The sequence below is a fragment of the Wasmannia auropunctata genome, unplaced genomic scaffold, assembly GCF_000956235.1.
Source record: "Wasmannia auropunctata unplaced genomic scaffold, wasmannia.A_1.0 LD336083.1, whole genome shotgun sequence".
NCBI classification, from domain to species: Eukaryota; Metazoa; Arthropoda; class Insecta; order Hymenoptera; family Formicidae; genus Wasmannia; species Wasmannia auropunctata.
The window spans coordinates 1,990,830-2,009,554 of NW_012026807.1; the positions used below are offsets into that span (position 1 = coordinate 1,990,830).

The 18,725-nt window shown below is 39.4% G+C and overlaps 3 protein-coding genes across 6 annotated transcripts in view; 1 reads left to right on the plus strand and 2 right to left on the minus strand.

Annotated features, from left to right (window-relative positions):
• Positions 1–604: 604 nt before the first annotated feature.
• On the plus strand, positions 605–3,174 carry LOC105448703 (probable E3 ubiquitin-protein ligase RNF144A). Its single transcript, XM_011687444.1, has 4 exons — positions 605–1,294; positions 1,419–1,581; positions 1,696–2,018; positions 2,161–3,174. The coding sequence occupies exons 1-4, from the start codon at positions 605–607 to the stop codon at positions 2,395–2,397; spliced, it is 1,413 nt and encodes a 470-aa protein (XP_011685746.1). The 3' UTR covers positions 2,398–3,174.
• Positions 3,175–5,810: 2,636 nt separating this feature from the next.
• On the minus strand, positions 5,811–15,688 carry LOC105448704 (activating transcription factor of chaperone). Of its 2 annotated transcripts, XM_011687445.1 has the most exons (3): positions 15,530–15,688; positions 13,786–14,106; positions 5,811–7,471 (listed from the first exon to the last, which is right to left on the minus strand). In XM_011687445.1, the coding sequence occupies exons 2-3, from the start codon at positions 14,009–14,011 to the stop codon at positions 6,552–6,554; spliced, it is 1,146 nt and encodes a 381-aa protein (XP_011685747.1). In that variant the 5' UTR covers positions 14,012–14,106; positions 15,530–15,688; the 3' UTR covers positions 5,811–6,551. The 2 variants fall into 2 exon arrangements, with proteins under 2 accessions (XP_011685747.1, XP_011685748.1); XM_011687446.1 differs by lacking the exons at positions 13,786–14,106; positions 15,530–15,688 and adding an exon at positions 10,577–11,645.
• Positions 15,689–18,175: 2,487 nt separating this feature from the next.
• LOC105448706 (inactive hydroxysteroid dehydrogenase-like protein 1) overlaps positions 18,176–18,725 on the minus strand; it is a 7,800-nt gene continuing 7,250 nt past the window's right edge. For all 3 annotated transcript variants that reach the window (XM_011687452.1, XM_011687453.1, XM_011687451.1), the window contains exon 5: positions 18,176–18,454. In XM_011687452.1, the coding sequence (XP_011685754.1) occupies positions 18,236–18,454 (219 nt within the window). In that variant the 3' untranslated portion in view covers positions 18,176–18,235. The remainder of the gene's footprint in view (positions 18,455–18,725) is intronic.

Sequence of the window (18,725 nt, forward strand, 5' to 3'; positions counted from 1 at the left end):
CGGAGACGGCGGCGTGCGGCGAATCATTAGCAACGATCGTTGGCGGTGGAGAGAGAAGCGCTGCATCGCGCGGACCACGACGCGGCACAGCGCGCGACCGCCGTCATCGTTGGAGGTGCCGCCGCGCGTCAGGTTCGGGCGCACATCGTTTTTGCCCAGGCAGCGCGTTTACTCCGGTTTACTCGCGCTCCTTCACTCCGAGGGTTACCTCGCACGCGCGCGCGCGCGCGCGCGCTCGCTCGCTCTCCTTCTCTCTTCGTCTCGAGGCCCGCCGAGGACGATCAGCTGTTGTGGGTGTTCCGTACGTCGTGGTGTCCATCGGACGGACATGTCCGTCCCCCGAGCTCGATATCGAGGCGCGGAATACTAAGTGTAACGTCAAACACGGTACAGGTGCGAAAAACCATTACGACACAAAACGAAGATGAGGTGGTTCCACGGTGCCGTTTCGGAAGCTTGACGCGCATCACGTAGGAGTATGTGCAGGAGGTGACGCTCGAACGGCGAGGATTATGACGAGCGGCGTGCGGGTCCATCAACGTCCGCGCAGCTACACCGGGGTAAACCGTGCGACTTCGCCATGCACGTATGATTATCCGGGTTCATGCGTTCCCTTACTGTCAGCGGCGAGCGAACGACGACGACGGGCGCGGAAGGGGGCACCCCGCCGGGCGGGGAGGGGCGAACGCAGGCCACCCCGTCGCCCGTAACTGGTAGCGACGTCCAGGGGATGCCTAGCCTACACTCGCTCGTCCTGCGACGGGCACCACTGATGGACATGGGTGTCGCGACCAGCTCGGTCACGTCCGTCAATCCGCCCGCTAAAATCGCGCCCAGCCAGAAGAAAATCGACAAGGCGAAGCTCAGCGGCATCAGGCTGCCCCTGATACGCAAGGAGGCCAGCGTGGTGAATCTCTCCCTGACGGAGAGGACCGTGCCGAGCAGGGAGGCAGACGCGCCTCTCTTACGTCCCGAGAGCAGCGCGAGCCTGGAGGCACGTGGCAGCAGTTGGATGAACCTGGGTCCTGGCGCGCTGAGAAAATGCGAGACCGCCGTGGGACTGAGCACCTCGGCCCTCGAGGGAAGACCCATAAATCGCAGCAGAGTCTGCTCCCGCTGCTCCAGCCTGCTGTCCCTGGCGTCCAGCTCGCGTTACAGCCTGGCCGCTGGCAATTTCGTTCCCGCGGGCTCGCAGCAGACAATCGGCCGGATATTTTGTAAACTGTGTCTCGTCGACACTTCTCTCTCCAAAACGTTCAAGATCGAGGGATGCGGTTGTTCCTATTGTAAAGATGTAAGTCTGACTTCCCAAATTGTTTTGCCCACTTGGGGGACCAAACCCCACACTGAAGGGGATGTGCGTTTAGACATTAGAGAGAGAGAGAGAAATACTTATTCTGTCTTCTGATGATTTTTAGTGCATGCGTGCCTACGTAGAATTTGAGATTGAGGAAGGTGCGTACGAAATTAGTTGTCCTGATGCTCAGTGCGATCATGGCGCCATACTATCCTTGAAGGAGATATCGAGCCTTGTCAACACGGAACTCGTGGAAAAGCATTGCAAGTTTCGGTTAAATAGAGGTAAGCCAATACGAATTTTCTGTATCTATTGAGTTAGGTGCAAAAGTGTCCTCTCCGCAAGGAGATCCGCCTGTACTTGAACACTTTGCTACAATCAATATAATTTGTGTGCAGATGTGTCGATGGACAAGGGACGTGCGTGGTGTCCACGAGCGGGTTGTGAAACAATATGTTCGATAAACGGCAACAGTGGAAGCGGCACTCCTTTAGGTCCTGTTCACTGTCCCAACTGCTCCACAGATTTCTGTTCAATATGTCGCGAGCCTTGGCATAACGGGCCCTGTTCAGATCTTCCATTAGGAATACCGTTCGGTAGCGATCACATAAAATGTTGTCCTATGTGTTCCGTGCCGATAGAGAAGGACGAAGGTTGTGCTCAAATGATGTGCAAAAGATGTAAACACGTGTTTTGCTGGTACTGCTTAGCATCCTTAGATGTGAGTATTATCCAGGGTGGTAAAAAAAGTAATACGGTCAACGTTCCAAATCTTTAACATTATGTTACTTTAATATACATATATATATATGGGAATGCTTTGGCGTAAGACGCATATTGATTCTTGAATTGTTGATGCGTAGGATGACTTTCTGTTGCGACATTACGACAAGGGACCATGTAAGAATAAATTGGGCCACTCACGCGCGTCCGTGATATGGCATCGAACGCAGGTTATCGGGATCTTCGCTGGTTTCGGCCTACTTCTACTTGTCGCATCGCCCTTGCTATTATTAGCGGCACCTTGCATCGTATGCTGTAAATGCCGCGTCTGCGGCTCTTCCAGACTCGAACAAGAGGAAGGCGACACGACAACATAGGACCTTCCAAAATTTTTCATAGATTCGCGCTTAATTAATTTCCTTGAACTAAAGTATAAGCACTCTTCCTAGGCTTCCACGCATGGGAGACAATATAATTGGCAACTTATATAGATATACATTGCATTTTGTTAAGTTTACGTTTTAATTTTATTTTTCGCGCCTTAATAGAAGATACATAATATGAAAGGGCAAGCATGTGTATCTCAGTCAAGAGAGGAGAGAGACAGAGCATATTGTGATTAATTATATATTTATGTTTTACTTAGACATTTGTTTGGACAGAATAAGAGATGTTGCAATTTGTATAGTTATAACGTGTTTGTTCTCCTGATATACATTTATTTTATATAGTCACTTAATAAGTTTTATATGATGATTACTTTTATATAAAAAAAAAAAAGAAGATAGCTTTTATGATGACTCGTAATTAATTATGTGATTCAAGCAAGTCTAATAATTTACAAATACTCATAACGAATTCTTATATACAAGAACATTCCAGGAATTTATTTATATATATATATTATATCTATATTGGATGTGTCGGATTTTTCTTTATACTGCCGCAAAGCATACTACGAACGTCGTGAAGACATTTGTGCTGTAAATTATAATTGTAAATTTTTTTGTTGTTGATTTCTATCGGAATGTGAGCTTAGTTTTTGTTGCCCTCGTAAAACGGCGATAATAGAACGCCAGTTATTTGATTTTTTCTGATTTTTAGATTATGTAACATAACTAAATTATATTTAAATTATAATATATATTTTAAATATATACAGTGTGTGTATATCTATATGTGTGCCCGCATCGAACAACCGTGCAAGGCTGAGAAGGCTACATTTTTATAGTGAAACGACTTTTGATCATATAAAGTATTAGATTGCACAATATTCTCTATTCTTGTTATCTTAATTTGTGGGTGCTTTCACGTTTACTTTGGTGATTTAACCGCATGTATATTACATGTACATTAATTTAGAACGAGTATAAAAGCATAGCGAGTAAAAATAGCTATTAAATACAAAAGGATTCTATCTCACGCGGTCGTGCATTTTATCATTGAAATCGAGAGAATGTTGTTGTTAATATGTATTTAACACGTTATCGTTATCGATCGATGTGTGAGCTGTGCAGTTAATGTTTGACATTAAGAATCTATAAATCAATATGTGCCATGTGATTGCGAGACTCTTACTGGAGTGTACCTCTCCAGGAGCTCGAGATCCGCGACGTGTAGTAAATTCGCATCGAAACGTGTTAATTACATTCATGATAATCACATATTACGCATTATAAATGAAATTTTAGATTGAAGGTCACAGATATAAATAATCAACTTTGGACAATAGTTATATGTTATCTCCAAGGGAAAAAAAAAAGAAAGAGTTTCTCAACGCAAATAATAAATGATGCAAATATCAAGGAAACGACAGAAAAATAAATATATATACATGTATGTGATTACGTAATAAAAATATATGTGGTATTTTGTATATATAGTAAAATGTGAAGCGCTTAAGAGACGAAGTATGAGAAGATATTACGTTTGAATAAAACAAAAAAAAAAGAAGAAAAATGCATTTCTCGCAAGTAATAACGGTAACGGAGAGTTCAGCGGACGATTGCGTTACGAATAAGTTTCTGTGTAGCCGACTTTCATTATTTTACGTCAGACAAAAAAAACTGTTGAAATATCTCATTTGTTGTATTATTAATATCGCATGTAAATATTACAAGAAGATACACGCGCGTACGTGTGCGTGTATATAATTATGCATTTGAGTGTGTGTGCACTCGTGTTAAAAAAGAAAAAGAAATAAAGATACAATGAACTAGGAGTATAAACCACTGCTCTTTGTCTCTCCGAACATTGATTTCTTTTTTTTTTTTCGCTCAAACGTTCCTTTATTCTCGGATCTATCAATATTGATCCGCGGGAACTGGCGATCGGAGGAAACTTCCGAAAATTTATCCGAGACCTTTTGCACGAGTGCGTGCGCGTGCGAGAGGAAGGAAAAAAACAAGAATTTGTTAAATATTAATGAGATGTGTATATACATGTGTGTGTACAACATCTCGTACAAAATAGAGAAAGAAATTGCCCAAGGTCGGCCAATCGATATCGATGACGTCAAAACCGAGAAATGCGGCATAAATTATTTCTGCGACTCGTGTCTAGCGTGTGCAAGATTTTAACTGATAAAAAGGACGATGGTTCTGTTTGCTCAGCGGCCGTCATTCAATTTGAAAAAAAAAAAAATTCTGCCGTGCTAACGCTTCAGTTTTCTCCTTGCGAGTTATATTTTTCTGTCGGCGGTAAATGCCACTATACCGTAATGTCACGAATGTTAAAACTGTCCCGTTAATTTAACAAGCCTCACGAAGCAGCCGAGGTCGTGGAGGAAGGGAGAAGCTGCCGAACTCTTGTTTTTACTTTTCTCCCACTACGATACTTGTACAGGGCCGTCGAGAACGGCCCACGAGGAAATCCTCGGGCGCTTCAGCATAAAGGAAATAAAAAAATCTTACAACACACTTCTCACACACTTGTTAGTACAGGGTTATATCATGTGCAAAAATCTGATAGAGATGAAAATATATAAATCTAGGCATCCTACGTTCGACACGAATCTCTCCTTTTCGCGTTTTCTCTATTAAAATTAAATAAGAAACATAAGGAAATATAGGAAGTACAGCTAAAAATAGATTTATAAATGATAAAGATAACAGGGAAATAAAGTAGAGCATCAGTTTAAGGAAGAAAGCCGATTGCGATCTTCGAGCGAGAAAGATACCAGCTGACGACACTCTCCCACTCCTGCAGCTGTATACTACATACATATAATTAAGTCTGTTTTATCAGACAGTGTGACAATGCAAATATAATTACCACACCCAAGAAACTCGATGCATATATAATATCTTCGAGCGCTAAACTCATCTATGGAAATTTTCAGATTCTTAAATTTTTCGTTAATAAAATAAAAATATTGGGATATATTATAATTTTTAAAATAGATATTAGACTTGTTCTTTTAGCTGAACTTCTTGAAATAAATGGTTTATTTTTCCTCTTTTTCCACGTCCAGAGAAAAAGAAACAGTGCAAGTTCAGCTAGAAAAAACAGGCGTATTGCTTCATCCAAAATTTTAATCTCAGAGTTATTTATTCATAAGCCAAGGTTTGTCTGATAAGCAACTCTTGTTAATTGTATTGTATGTCTTCTCGCATTTCTATAAAGTTTAAAATTTCCTTTCGTCTAGAAAACGGAAGAACGATGTACAAGCCAGAAATGTCAGATGTTTTTCACATTAGATAAATCAATGTCGTCAATAACTTAGAACGCCAATGGAATGGGATTTTCCTGAAATGAAATCTCGATGAGAAAAGAGCATTTGTACACTTTCTTCATTTGAACCCATTTATTGTTTGCTACATAATTTGCCGTATGAAAGTATAACTATGCAATAAAGGGTAAAAATTAATAGGAATGAAAAGATTCGCATCCGAGAGAGGTGCGATAGATAACTTGGTGGAATGTGCACGAGCAAGCAGGTTTCGCTTAGAACTTCACGCGCATGCTCAATTTACACACGAGTTACCTAACGCACCGCCGATGTTAATGGACCTCCGCTCTTGAGTAGATTAGGGATTGTACATTTTATTCTAAAAGAGACAGTCTGTAGAAATTCTTTAAAAAGCTGCGGACAAGTTATTACGTATAAAATACCTATTAAAATACTTGTTAAGTAAGTTCACGAATGAATAACATGAAACAAGAGTAAATATTAGTACAATTGTAAAATAGTTAGTGGCAAAAAGAGAGTAAATATCTAAAAATAAAATTATCAAATATATCTAAGTAGCGATTTCGGCTGGGATGCATCGATTGAACATTTCGGGTGTTGCGTCGAATTTCGCTGGTCGAATGATCTCTCGCCAGTGCCGCGTGCTCGTCTGGACTCGGTATACTGCAATGGATGTACACAAACTGACTCTCACAAATTGGAGCCAGTTGGTGTAATTGCACCCCCCATTTGCACCAGCTTTAAACTGTGCACTAGTGTGGCACAATGGTGCAGACCGAAATCGCTATAAAATTAAGATCATCAAATTGTTACGGCGGTGAGGGTTCCTGGACGAATGGATTATTTGAGAAAACCTTTGACTTTGAACACTTCCCTCATAAATCCCTTCAGATATCCTATCTCCTGCTGCAAGTTCTTCACTTTCTCCTTCAAACTCTCATTGTGCTCCGCCAGTTCGCGCTCTTCGCCTAGTATTTCCTTGATCTCCTGCTTCTTCTTCTGCCTGTAACGCGTGGCCGCGTTTTTGTTCTGCTCCTTCTTTCGCACCTTCTTGTCTTCGAGAGACGATCGAGAGTACGGCTTGTAGCGATGTTTCGAAGAGTCGTGAACCGTTTGTTTCAGGCTTCTTGTCTCGGTTTCGAGACTCCAATCGGGATCGTCGGTGGAATCGTCGGCCGAGATGCAACTGCCACCGGAGCTGCACGGGCTTACGGGAGACGGTATATCTTGCGAGCGAACGTATTCATCCACTACCGCCAACTCATTCGCAACATCCCCGCCGAGTGGACTCAGCGATATGTTCTCGGCGTTCCACTGACGTGACGAATTGTTCACGTACAATGGCTCTTCCGCTGGAGCAATGTTGTATAGCTGTTGATTGCCAGCGAACGGTTGCACGGGCTGCAGGGTGACCAGCAGCTGCGTGTCCACATTGATCGCTTGATGCGAGGGTGATTGCGGAGGAGTGAGCGTCGAACTGGTTGGCGGAATGGTCTGATGGCAAGCTTCGACATCACCCAAAACCGTTTCGAATTCCTGCAAGAGGGTTTGCGTTTTCTCATGTTGTTGTTGATGATGTTGCGGTTGTTGTTGTTGTTGTTGTTGTTGCTGCTGTTGCGATATCTTCGCGGCAGTCTGATAGACGACGGCAGAGGATATCGGCGATTTGTTGTTTTGGTTGATTTCGAAAATGGGTGGTACATTTTCAAATATACAGATAGGCAGCTCTATCTTTTCCTCCAACCAATCCGAGAAGGGTTCTGCAAGCAAACAGATGACAAATCTTGATTAATAGGCAATTACGCGCCTTGGCTTTCGACGTAGCTATTTGTTAACGAGTTCCTTGAGCAAGAGTTTGGACAGCTTTCGACAATCAATCCGTTATATATTTCAGGCTAACTATGAAAAAACTTATATTTTACTGTTATCAGTTTTAGATAGATAATAGTCCGTTTTACATATTTCAGACTAACTATGAAAAAACTTATATTTTACTGTTATCAATTTTAGATAGGTAATAGTTATTTACTTATTACAGTAACATATATTTATGCACATAAACTAATCGCATTAAACTCATGCTAATAAATTGCATAGATATTAAATCGCGATTTGAAAAAATTTTTGAAAAATACATCATAGGAAACTGGTGGACGATCCAAACTCGAGGAGCTCTATAGTCCACGTGCAAGCAATATCGCGCAATATTCTTTGGTCAGAATCGCGACACGCGTGACACCGTCGGCGCCGTAGATCGAAACGCGCCTGTCCTATTTCTAATTGACATCGCGTATCAGTACGCGCGGCTAGCTAACGCTCGTGATGCATTCATTCGTTTGCAAATGAATCACACACGCTGGCGATATAATATTTCCTGGTATATGCATTGTTATTGGATAACGTGAGACGCAATAGCTTTAGCGCGCCTCTGGAAATGCCGGCACGACCGGCAAATATGCAACGCGACGTCGAGAAATGATCGATCCTCGTACTTCTCATAACGTTAAGACTGTTTACCGCGTTCTGGAAATTACGCTATCCATCTTTCGTGTTTTATCAGCGCGGCATCGACTCGAGTTTTTCTTCCTCATTCTTTAGTGCTCACTCGTAGTGCTAAGGAAAGAGATTGATTTTATGTAATCTTGTCTCATGTAAAGGAACATGTTACTCGATATAATACTTTTATGAATAATATGAATTTGATTTTAAAATTTCGAGACATTTGAGGTAGCTAGCTAACAGTACTTGTCGGTGCAACGTGTGCGAACAATAAATAGGTGTGGCGCGTTAATACAATTCCATGGACGTTAAGTAGGAAAACAAGTTCCTCATTTGCAATCTCATTTATAATGAGATCAATCGCTCGGCTGCTGCGATTTTTTTTATTCCATATGCAAAGCGATGCCTTTGGAAAAATGTTTTTTTTTTTAATTTTTTTAAATCACTATTAATAACCGCATGTGCGGCGACGGCCTTATAGAACACGAGCGTTTCAAAATGCTCTACCCTTCTGAAAGGTTCCGACAGCTCGGAGATGCGGGCGATCAAGGACCTGGAGCGCATAAGAATTGGATAATTTTCGCGCTCTCTACGACAGCCGTGACCTATTTTATGAAACTTTGATCAGCAGCTATTGGATGTTATCTTCATTTAAATACAAGAGGGCAGAAGGTTAGATAAGACCATTTCTGTATTCGAGCGACGTTAAATGTTAGAAGTGCACAAAGAACTTTCAGGAAAACAGAGATACGCGAGTGCAGTTAAAATAGCATGAATAGAAAAATGCTCCTACATATATGTATATATGTAGTGTGTGCGTAGCATTTTTAAATAATATATTACTTTAACTGCACTCGCCTATCTCTGTTTTCTTTAAAGTTCTCATATATATCGAATTTATTATCGTAATTTTTACTTCTGTTTCTTGAGAGAAGATGGCTCAACACGTCAAGTATGACATCCGTAAGACTGATTTTTTGCACGGTATATATCTATTTCATAATCTCGAAATACACTTTTATGAAAATGCCTTGTAACGAACGAGTTAATCGATTCGATGATGTGTTGAGAGAGCAAACAAATGGCAAATGAGATCGATATAAAATATGAATTTTTAAGACATTTAAAAGCATGCTTATGTGTCAAATATATTGGCGAGAACCCCTTCCCCCCGCCCCCCTCATACTCGCGTATCGCATGCCTGCTGTTCACATTATCGCGCGGGCGACTTTGGCGTATTATCTTTTATTTTCCATTCAAACTGCTCGACTGCGAGTCTAAAGTTTCGTCTGTAGTAACGAAAAGTGAGAATAATACGCGAAAAATATGTTTTTCATCGATGAGCATCAAGATGCATATTCTTGGAAAATGATTTTCACATTCGCGGTCTAAGTTCAAGTTACTATTGGTTTATATTTCAAGATTCAATTGTTTCCAGAAAAACTCGCTACATACAAACCTAAAATAAATTTATTATGTAGGCCTTTTAATTTCATCCACTCGTAGTTTTCCTAATCTCGTAATCGTAAAGGAAAATTAAAAACTATCGAACAGTCTCGAAAAATTTGTCAACAGACCTTTTTCTGAAGCATTCCGGAGATAAAGAGAAATGTATTCGGAATATATTTCACGAACGCAGAAATATGCAACCTATAAAGATATCTTAAATGTCTGTTTGTTGAAGAAAACAGACATGCCATTTCAGTTGATCAAACTGTCAACCATGTAAAGGCAAGAGTTTTGAAGAAACAATTAAAAGAAATATGTGTTCTAGTATATTTTTCCTAAAATATCGTGATTTTTTTTAGCACTAAAACATATAAACTCTTTGACTAAAACAGTAGTAGATATCCCGAGTGCGAAATTTACCTAAGGAGGGGACTAAAACATTCCATCTGTACACAAATAAATTGCTCATTATTAAAAGCGTATAGCTGCATGAATAAATTTTCTTGAGGACAAAAAAAAACCGTCTACTCAGAAGCGGAAAATTGTAATACATTAAACGCTATTTTAACATAGATCGAGCTACTTTTGTCGAGCGAAATTTTACGTGAGGAAAGTAGCTGGCTCTTTTTAGAGTCAGATATCTTTTAATTACTGAGCGATTCATTTTATTTCTGCGTTTTAAAGAACGCAATGTACGGCAAATCATGCAGCAGCTGTAATAGTAACTATAAAACTAACACAGAACCAAGAGATCGTTGTGTCTACATTTACAATGTGACCAGATAACATATTTCTGTCTCCCCCCCCCTCCTCTCACCCTCGCACAGATAATAAATTCTGTATTATGCCACGACTTGGAGCAACCCGTCCGGGTGGAGGGGCGAGAGAATAAAAAGGGGAAGGGGAAGGAAACCTACCGCTGTAACATAAGGCAGCCATGGTAATTGCGCGTGGCGCGGTGTGTTTTCCTTGTTAAAGGGACGAGAGAAGAGAGATCAGGTGGGAGTGTGTATCTAGTGTAGATGGTTGGGAAGGGCCGGTGGTTCCGATACGATCGTTCCTCCAGTAGCGCCGACGTAGCGTGCCGCAGCTCGTACGAAGACGTAGAAGAACGTGCGATCCTCCCACGTGTAATCGCGATGAATCGGCCGTTATTCAACGTCTTTTCACGAGCTTCTGGGAGTTGACGATGATCTCTCGATTCCACGTGTAACGATATGCGAACTGCATGCTATTATATAACATTAGCACACTCCACCATCGAGACGACGTATGATTGTTTCCGCGGATCAACTTTAATGATGCCAGTCTCACAGGGGTTACCGGCGCCACGCCACCGTTCTTCTCTTCAGGGCACCCGCGTGCGCTTGTGTCCCATGCACAAACAAACAAACAAACAAACGGCGCTGGCCCCAAAGTAGATCACAAAGTGCTCCGCAAAGTCGCCCGCCGAATCGATATTGGACTGATCGTCGGGTTTACAGGTACCCCGCAGATGTTTCGCTACACCTCGTCCGGTGCTTTCCCAGGGTGACAATGCTCGACGCCGTCCGCTGATTCGCGTGGTACCCTATCGTCCCTGTACCGGCGAGCGCTCGTGACAGAGGCAGATCCCGAGTAACAGGCTCGCGAGATCGCCGCCGATGCGTAGCCACGTGTTTTCGTTGACGAGCGACCCCGATTTCACAGGTGCCTCCGCTTGGCGAGTCGTCCTCTTTACCTTCTCTGTCGCTTTCCTCCGGCGCCACGTGCCACGAGGAACGTGGGTAAGACTCGTGTGCGTTCCCTTGTTCTCTCCGTAGGGACAGACGTGCGGAATTTTCCGGCGATTCGCGCGGGAATAGCGAGCTTCCGGAGCGAGAGAGAAAAGCGTTTTCACGATGATCGATTAAGCGCCCACGATGGTGTATCGAGATATCGGAGATGACGCGCGCGACGGGGAAGAGACAACCGATAAGAGATGCGTAGATACTCCTTAGACGGGTAATTAAACACTGATGTAGCGCGGACGGTTCGGCGAATGGCGATCGTGCAAATTGGACTTCGGTGGTGGCCTGTATACTGGCGAGAAACCGCTCCTGCTTATCTTTGGACTTTCCCCTCTGTCGCCCCTACTCCCTCCTTCCAATCTCGACGACGCTGACACCGCCGTCACCCCCCTATCGTCCCCCAAGACCCGGAGTGCCCGGAGCCATTCGCGTAGAGGTTAACCAGTTTGTCCCACTCTCTTTTATAGAAAAAAAAGGAGAGGAGCGCGTTGGTGCGAGAAGGAAGGAGAAAAAGGCGTGGAAGGAGGAAAAGAGAGACGTTGTGCGTGTGCCGAGCGGTGCCGGCGAGAAAGACTGAAAGCGATAGAGGGATACGAAATCGAACGAAAATACCAGTTTTCACTTTTTTTTTTCTGCGCAGTACGGAAAAATGCGAAAAGTAGGCGATTCTTAAGTTAATGCGCATTCACGCGCGTCTCGTGTCCTTTACCATGGCTCGCCGCTCGATTAATATATTTGCGCACGCGGATATTGCGAAGTATCGCTCGAAAGCATAAAGCAGTCTTTTGCATCCCGCTCCTTTAGAATATCGAGTACACTGGCCTATCCCTAGCAAGATTCACGGCGCCGCCCCGACGGTCTCTCTCTGTTAAATCTATCTATCGACAATGTCGTTTAATATACCGGCGGCAAGACGCTGGGATTTCTCACCGCCTAGATAATGTGTGAAAATTGTAATACGTAAATCGCATAAACATGAGGATCTCAGTGACTTAACTCAAGACACAAGCTTTTTTTTTCTCCCGAAGCGAGTAACGCGCTACAATTATACTAAAGATCATGCAAATATCCTCGATCTTAGAACATGGCCGTAAATCAATACTATAATTATATTATGGCAACTAATTATCTGATATTTAAATTGTTAGAGGTTATAAATTTATTAACGTATTAAATTGTTAGACGATAAACGTCGTAGGTTTTTTTTTAAATTGTAGAATAAAACTCGAAAATTTATTTCCTTTTAATTAATTTCGACAAGCTGATTGACATTTGTCAGTGGGCTACACTTCTCGGGACACAAAATATCTGTATCAGTCTGTATGTGATAGCGCAAGAATAAAAAAAAAATAATAAATAAGTAAAACCGTCAGAAACGTAAATCTGAGACTCGCTAATACTGCTTCAGAATCTTATTGAGCAATATGTTTCAACGGAAACTTCCAGAGGCTTAGCAAAGCAGGATCAAAAAAATAATCTTTGATATAATGAATATCATATTTTCGACGTGTAAATTTCAATAAAAAATTCTCTCTCTAATCAAATTGGGGATTAAATTCAAGCAAGTTTTATTACAATAAAAATTTAACGCACTTTTCTATTACAGAAATAATTAATATTGAAAATTAAAACTACTGCAAAAAATATTATCACTTCTTGGAACAGCTATTTTTCTTGCTAAAAAAAATAAATCCCAAATTTGTCAAAGCACTTGTCATGAAAATCTAATTCAATAATGAAATTCAAGAGAAATACTTCAGTCATATCAGTGATTTATTCACTCAACATAAAATGTTTAAATCTTATAAAATCATCTCGAGCAAGAAGCAGAATGACCCAAGATTAAACGTTACATTTCTAAATTAGATAGTAATAGATTCTTATATTTTATTGTTGCATATTATGATATTCACATTTTTTTCATCAAGAGGAAAAAAACTAATATTTGTAATATTTAATTTTTCATTTATCTTTATATTTAGAATTACTGCTTCTACTTTACATTCTGATTTGTAATTCTGGCTTGACTTTTCTCAGATAAGAGCTTAAGAAGATAAGGCTATTCATACAAGATTTTAAAATTGCGTTTTTATATGAATTCATATTAATCATATTCAAGAATAATAAAACATTACATGTGTACTGCATATTTGAAGATACTGAAAATATTATAAAAACATGTCCAGGTTTTTATTTGAAACAGAAATAGAATATCATTGAATATTATCATCAATTTCCGTCGCTTTAACGTTACGATATGAATATTTATCTATTTTATCACTGATATGAACGCCGTTAACGATTTGTGCACTCATATATATCTTAAATGAACAACATAACAAAAATAACATGTTTACCTTCCTTAATCCATTCGTCCAATTCTTCTAAAAGTTTTGTTGCCACTTGTCCCCGGGTGGGATTATCGTCATACATAACAACCTCCACAGCATTGTTAGAATTTTCTACAGACTGATCATTGAAAGACCAATCGTCTTCATCAAAAGTTAGCGATGGTGTCCCGATAGGGGACCCCGGCTCGTCCTTCCACACATTCCACATCTCCTGGTCCTGATTTGATGACATTTTCGATGCGAATCCAACCGAAGGATATTAAAGAATGATGAAAAGAAAGTTGTGTCGGCTTAGCGACGTAGCTCGCGATGAGCGCCATATTGGCACTGAAAAAATAAATAATAATTTCCAGTTAATAATAAATCCAAGAAAAAATAGAAATAAACAATCATGTTTGTCCCAAGCTTGTTTATTTCCAAGCAGATGTTTTTAATGCTAGAACTATATCAAAGCAGTTGAGGTAACGTTTGTAATTTTTAAATTTAAATTTGCTCCAATTTATAACAATTTTCCCAGATCTTTTATAACTTTTGTTGCAATATGTAAATAATTAATTTGATCAATTTATTTACTTCACCCCTTCGTACTTATTTCAAACTTATAATTGCCTTTTGTCTTTTATCGCTGCAATCAACAGCACTAAAACTTCCTTGCTGTCGTCGAACTTTAAATGTATGTAATATCTATTTCAAATACAATAAATGTATATTAATTATGTTTTGAGGAAAAAGATTCTTATAGATTTTGCTAAAATCAAAAATATTAAATTGCTCGTTTAATTTAATTCGTTACATGAATTCATGGATTGTATTTTAAGACTGACAAAAAAGTGCAGCGCGCAGGCTGGATATTGTAATAATAAAATTATTATACACACTAATATCCATCGTGAGCTCACATTGGCATTACTTTGTCATTTGATTTACTTTTAGGAGCCTTATTCCCTTCAATTTAAATTTAAATGTATATTAATTCAAAAATAGACTTATATCCTTAAACAGAAATTAATCGTTAATGATTATAGTGTTAAATAGAATGATTTTCTATTTTTTTACATAAATATTCAATTCAAATTTTCTTTTATATATTTTATACTTTTATTTTATATCGTATATATGAAACAAATTTTATTGTATATATGAAACAAATTTATATTGTATATATGAAACAAATTTTTTAAAATTCTAATATTACATATTTTCATATATTTGAAATTTTATATATATTTTTTTGTAGGTTTTGCAAATTGAATTTACATGTGAAAGATGATGCGACTAGACTTGGTAACGAAGATATGTACAAAGTCCCGAACCGGAACTCTTGTCCGATGATTATTTCTCGTTTATCTTGGCGGAAGATGACTTTTTTTTTTCATACACAGATTACACTGGAGGGACCGAACAACAGTTACGTATATGATGCATCATGACGCAATAAGAGGCTATCGGCTGGCAACATCGCTCGCGCGGGTTCAGATCGCGGGCAATGTGCAACGGGCCGCGAATATTTACGCGTGTTTAACGTAACGCGCGATCGGACAACGAGATCTCTCGCGACGTACGGCGGCATGGCCGTCTTTTCGTCGAAATAATTCGTGTCTGAACGTCGTCGACGTGATGACTCACACAAGATGGCCAGAGCGGCCTCGTTGTAGCACGCGCGACGCGACCCGCACACGACGCGACGCGACGCGACGCGACGCGACGCGAAATATCCCAACGAGAGACAAGCGAGACTTTTGTTACTTACTGCATGATTACTAAGGGGCGTTGGCACACTTGCGTGTGCAAGCTCTTCGTTAAACTACAGACTCATCTTGCTCGTATTCTGGAACGTAGAGATAATCCAGACGTCTTCCTTGCGAGCCTCATGGATGGGGAATGGTGAGCGCGGCTTCCGCCTGGCGTTTCGATCGATCACGTGACACTTCCCTCCTCTCCGTCTCGTGACCTGACCTACACTCCTCGTCGCTTTCCCGCACGATTGGTCGCGTTCCTGGGTGGCCTGGGTGCGTAAAGTCGGAAAGTCGGAAACGCTAGAGGCGATCCCAGTTAGGTTGAAATTCCGGGTAAGCCTGTTTCGTGAGAATCATGTTTTTGCGTATCCCGATAAACAGTTGTGAAAGCACCGGCATGCTAGTCGCTACATAATAATAAAGTCTCACGACCAAAGTAGGAAGGCTCCAACAGGTTTCGAACGCGCTTTTTTGTCGATGAGTTTCGGAACGCGCTGATATCGCACTCCACGTACATACGAGATTTGCGCAACGAGCGGTAATGTCAAAGATACGTATACTACACTGACGAAATTTTATTTCGTTTCTCCTCATTATTGATTTAGCGTATTGCACTTTGGCGATTAATGTGTTGGTAAACGATCGCGGAGGAGGAATTCAATTTTATAAGTGTACGCGAAATGTCCGAAAAAATTTAAACGATCTATTTAAAAAAAAAAGTACATGCCTCTCTCTCTCTCTCTCTCTCTCTCTCTCTCTCTCTCTCTCTCTCTCTCTCTCTCTCTCCAAACAACGCAAAATCCAAAATCGGAACATAAGATATCTAAAAAGACTTCATTTTTTTTAATGTCTTATGTTTTGAATTTTGATTTTAAACTTCATATTGTCTGAGTAAAGGGAAGTCGATTGGCTAGACCGTCTCTCTTCTTATTACGCAAAATGGTTTGCAGCATTTTATATGTGCTATAATTATTTGAAAATATAATTAGACAAAATAGTAACAGATTGGTGAGACCAAAATTTTTGAAAAGTCATCATCAAAGTCATTTCTCTTTCTCGATAATTATAAAATACAAGTGATTATCCTCCAGATCAAAATTTGAAAACTATTAATTATTAAATATATATAAATATATATATATATATAATTTTAAATATGAAAAATATTAAATATTAAAATATGTGTAAAAAAGAGAAATTCTGTTTTAATTTTTACATATATCCATCCGATCGGATGACGCAAAATCAAATGCCGCACAGGGAGCTAATACGATTATTTATACATTCAACCGAGTAGTAAACGCAAGCCAATCAATGTGCAGGTCAACATCGGTATGCTGATTGGTTCGCGACCTTTTGCTTTGGTGAAGAGTGAAGTATTAATGAATGAATTATGTAACTTGTTTTTTTTTCTCAGAGAGTCTATGGCCATGGAGTGGTAGTGAAGTCACTACCTCTCCTACCTCTACTACCTCTACAAATTTTAATTGAATAATATGCGCAAATCAATTAGGTCAACGTCATATCGCAACGTTGATCAATTCGCACGTGTTACTCGGGTCACTCACGTGGAGTATATAAACAGATTTCAGTCTATCAAATATAATATTCGACTGTGGTTGTGAAATCTCCAATTAAATGGACAAATTGAATTATTGATTGTAACGATAAAAACAAATAAAATACAATTAGCACACATGCAGAAAGAACAGCTTTGAAGTATCTAATAATTTAGCTATAGATACAGATTTGAAAATAATTTTGTTGAACTATCAAAATAATTATGTAGGACTGTCAAGTTGGTTGCCAGAATGTCATAACGTTTTGCAGCATTGCTCATCACATTTGAGTTGCCTATAATTATTTTGATGGTAATTATTTTTAAATCTGCATTTATATAATACATAAATTATTAGATATTGAAAAAATAATTTTTTCCGTATAACTGAATAAGAGTGTAGCGCAAAAATCGATCAGCTTCATTTTTTAAAACCACGCAGCAAGTATTGATAAAAAAAACTGTTTTAATTGTCAAGTATATTTTGCGAAATATTCAAATAATTTATAAAAATTGTTAAAATATATCACTTTGTTTGAAGTTGTCGGAATTGTTTGTTTCTTATTAAAAGATGCGGAATTTTTTATTAAATCCATCGGAAAAGTCATTTTCGTTAAAAAAGCAGTTCTAACCACTTTTTGCACCGAGTCCTTCAATTACGTTACCTCTGGGTGTAGTTTCAATATCGCGGACATAAAATAACTCGTAATGCGCTATAAACTAATCTATTTCCTGTCAAAATTGCACGTGTATTGCTCAAGCTTGCACAATTGCATTAGAATAAGAATACGATTTGGGGAAAGGGAAATATACTAGAACGGATAAAATTCTTGATCCTGAGAATAGAAAGTAGAATTAAAATAGAGAAAATTGATCGAAGAAACGAGAGCTGAATTTTGTTAAATAAAAATTAATTAAATAAGAATTAAATTAAATAATAATTAAATAAAAAAGTTTATATTTCTCTCTCTTTTGTTCTTGCATACACGCGCGCGTACATTCTCTCTTTCTTTCTTTTTGTGTCTCTCTTTCTCTCTCGCTGTGTCTTTTTATTTCATTTAAAACTACGTATTACTTGTAATAATTAAAAATTGCTAAAAAGTTTCTACGTCAGTACGATACAATGCTTATTTAAAAAAAAAAGATTATTTACATAAATATCTTATTGCAATGTCTTTTGTTTCTGCTGCTTGAAATAGTCTTTCCTGAAACTCTCGTTCATGATTTGTCCGATTTTCGTTCTGATCCACACAGGTGGCATTAGAGTGATAAACTTTTGAATACTATGGGCCCAGTAACCAGTACTGCTGTCCATTTTGCCGAGAGTGGCAATAGCGTTCCTCGCGTAAGTTGCGGCATCAGGTACAAATATACTTGAAACCTGCGGTTTTCAATAAAATGCATACATTAATGTTTTTCAATAATCGCAAGAGAGTGCAAAGCTTATTATAACGCAAAGATAGCAAAGATAGATGTTTCAAGATTGGAATAATCCTTACAAAAATTTTACTGAAAGGTAGTTATTATGTTAAATTGACAGGTATGAAATTGGATTTCTGTAAGAGAATACGCAATTGCAAATGCAAATTAAACTAAAATTATATGTTCACGTATATTATATATATACATATATATATATATATATATATAGG

Excerpts from the sequence above, each read along its gene's own strand:
- LOC105448703 (XM_011687444.1), top strand. The coding sequence starts at position 605 with ATGCGTTCCCTTACTGTCAGCGGCGAGCGAACGACGACGACGGGCGCG. Across the intron at positions 1,295-1,418 it reads GTTGTTCCTATTGTAAAGAT|TGCATGCGTGCCTACGTAGA; the intron begins GTAAGTCTGACT and ends GATGATTTTTAG. Across the intron at positions 2,019-2,160 it reads ACTGCTTAGCATCCTTAGAT|GATGACTTTCTGTTGCGACA; the intron begins GTGAGTATTATC and ends GTTGATGCGTAG.
- LOC105448704 (XM_011687445.1), bottom strand. The coding sequence starts at position 14,011 with ATGTCATCAAATCAGGACCAGGAGATGTGGAATGTGTGGAAGGACGAG. Across the intron at positions 7,472-13,785 it reads GGACGAATGGATTAAGGAAG|AACCCTTCTCGGATTGGTTG; the intron begins GTAAACATGTTA and ends GTTTGCTTGCAG.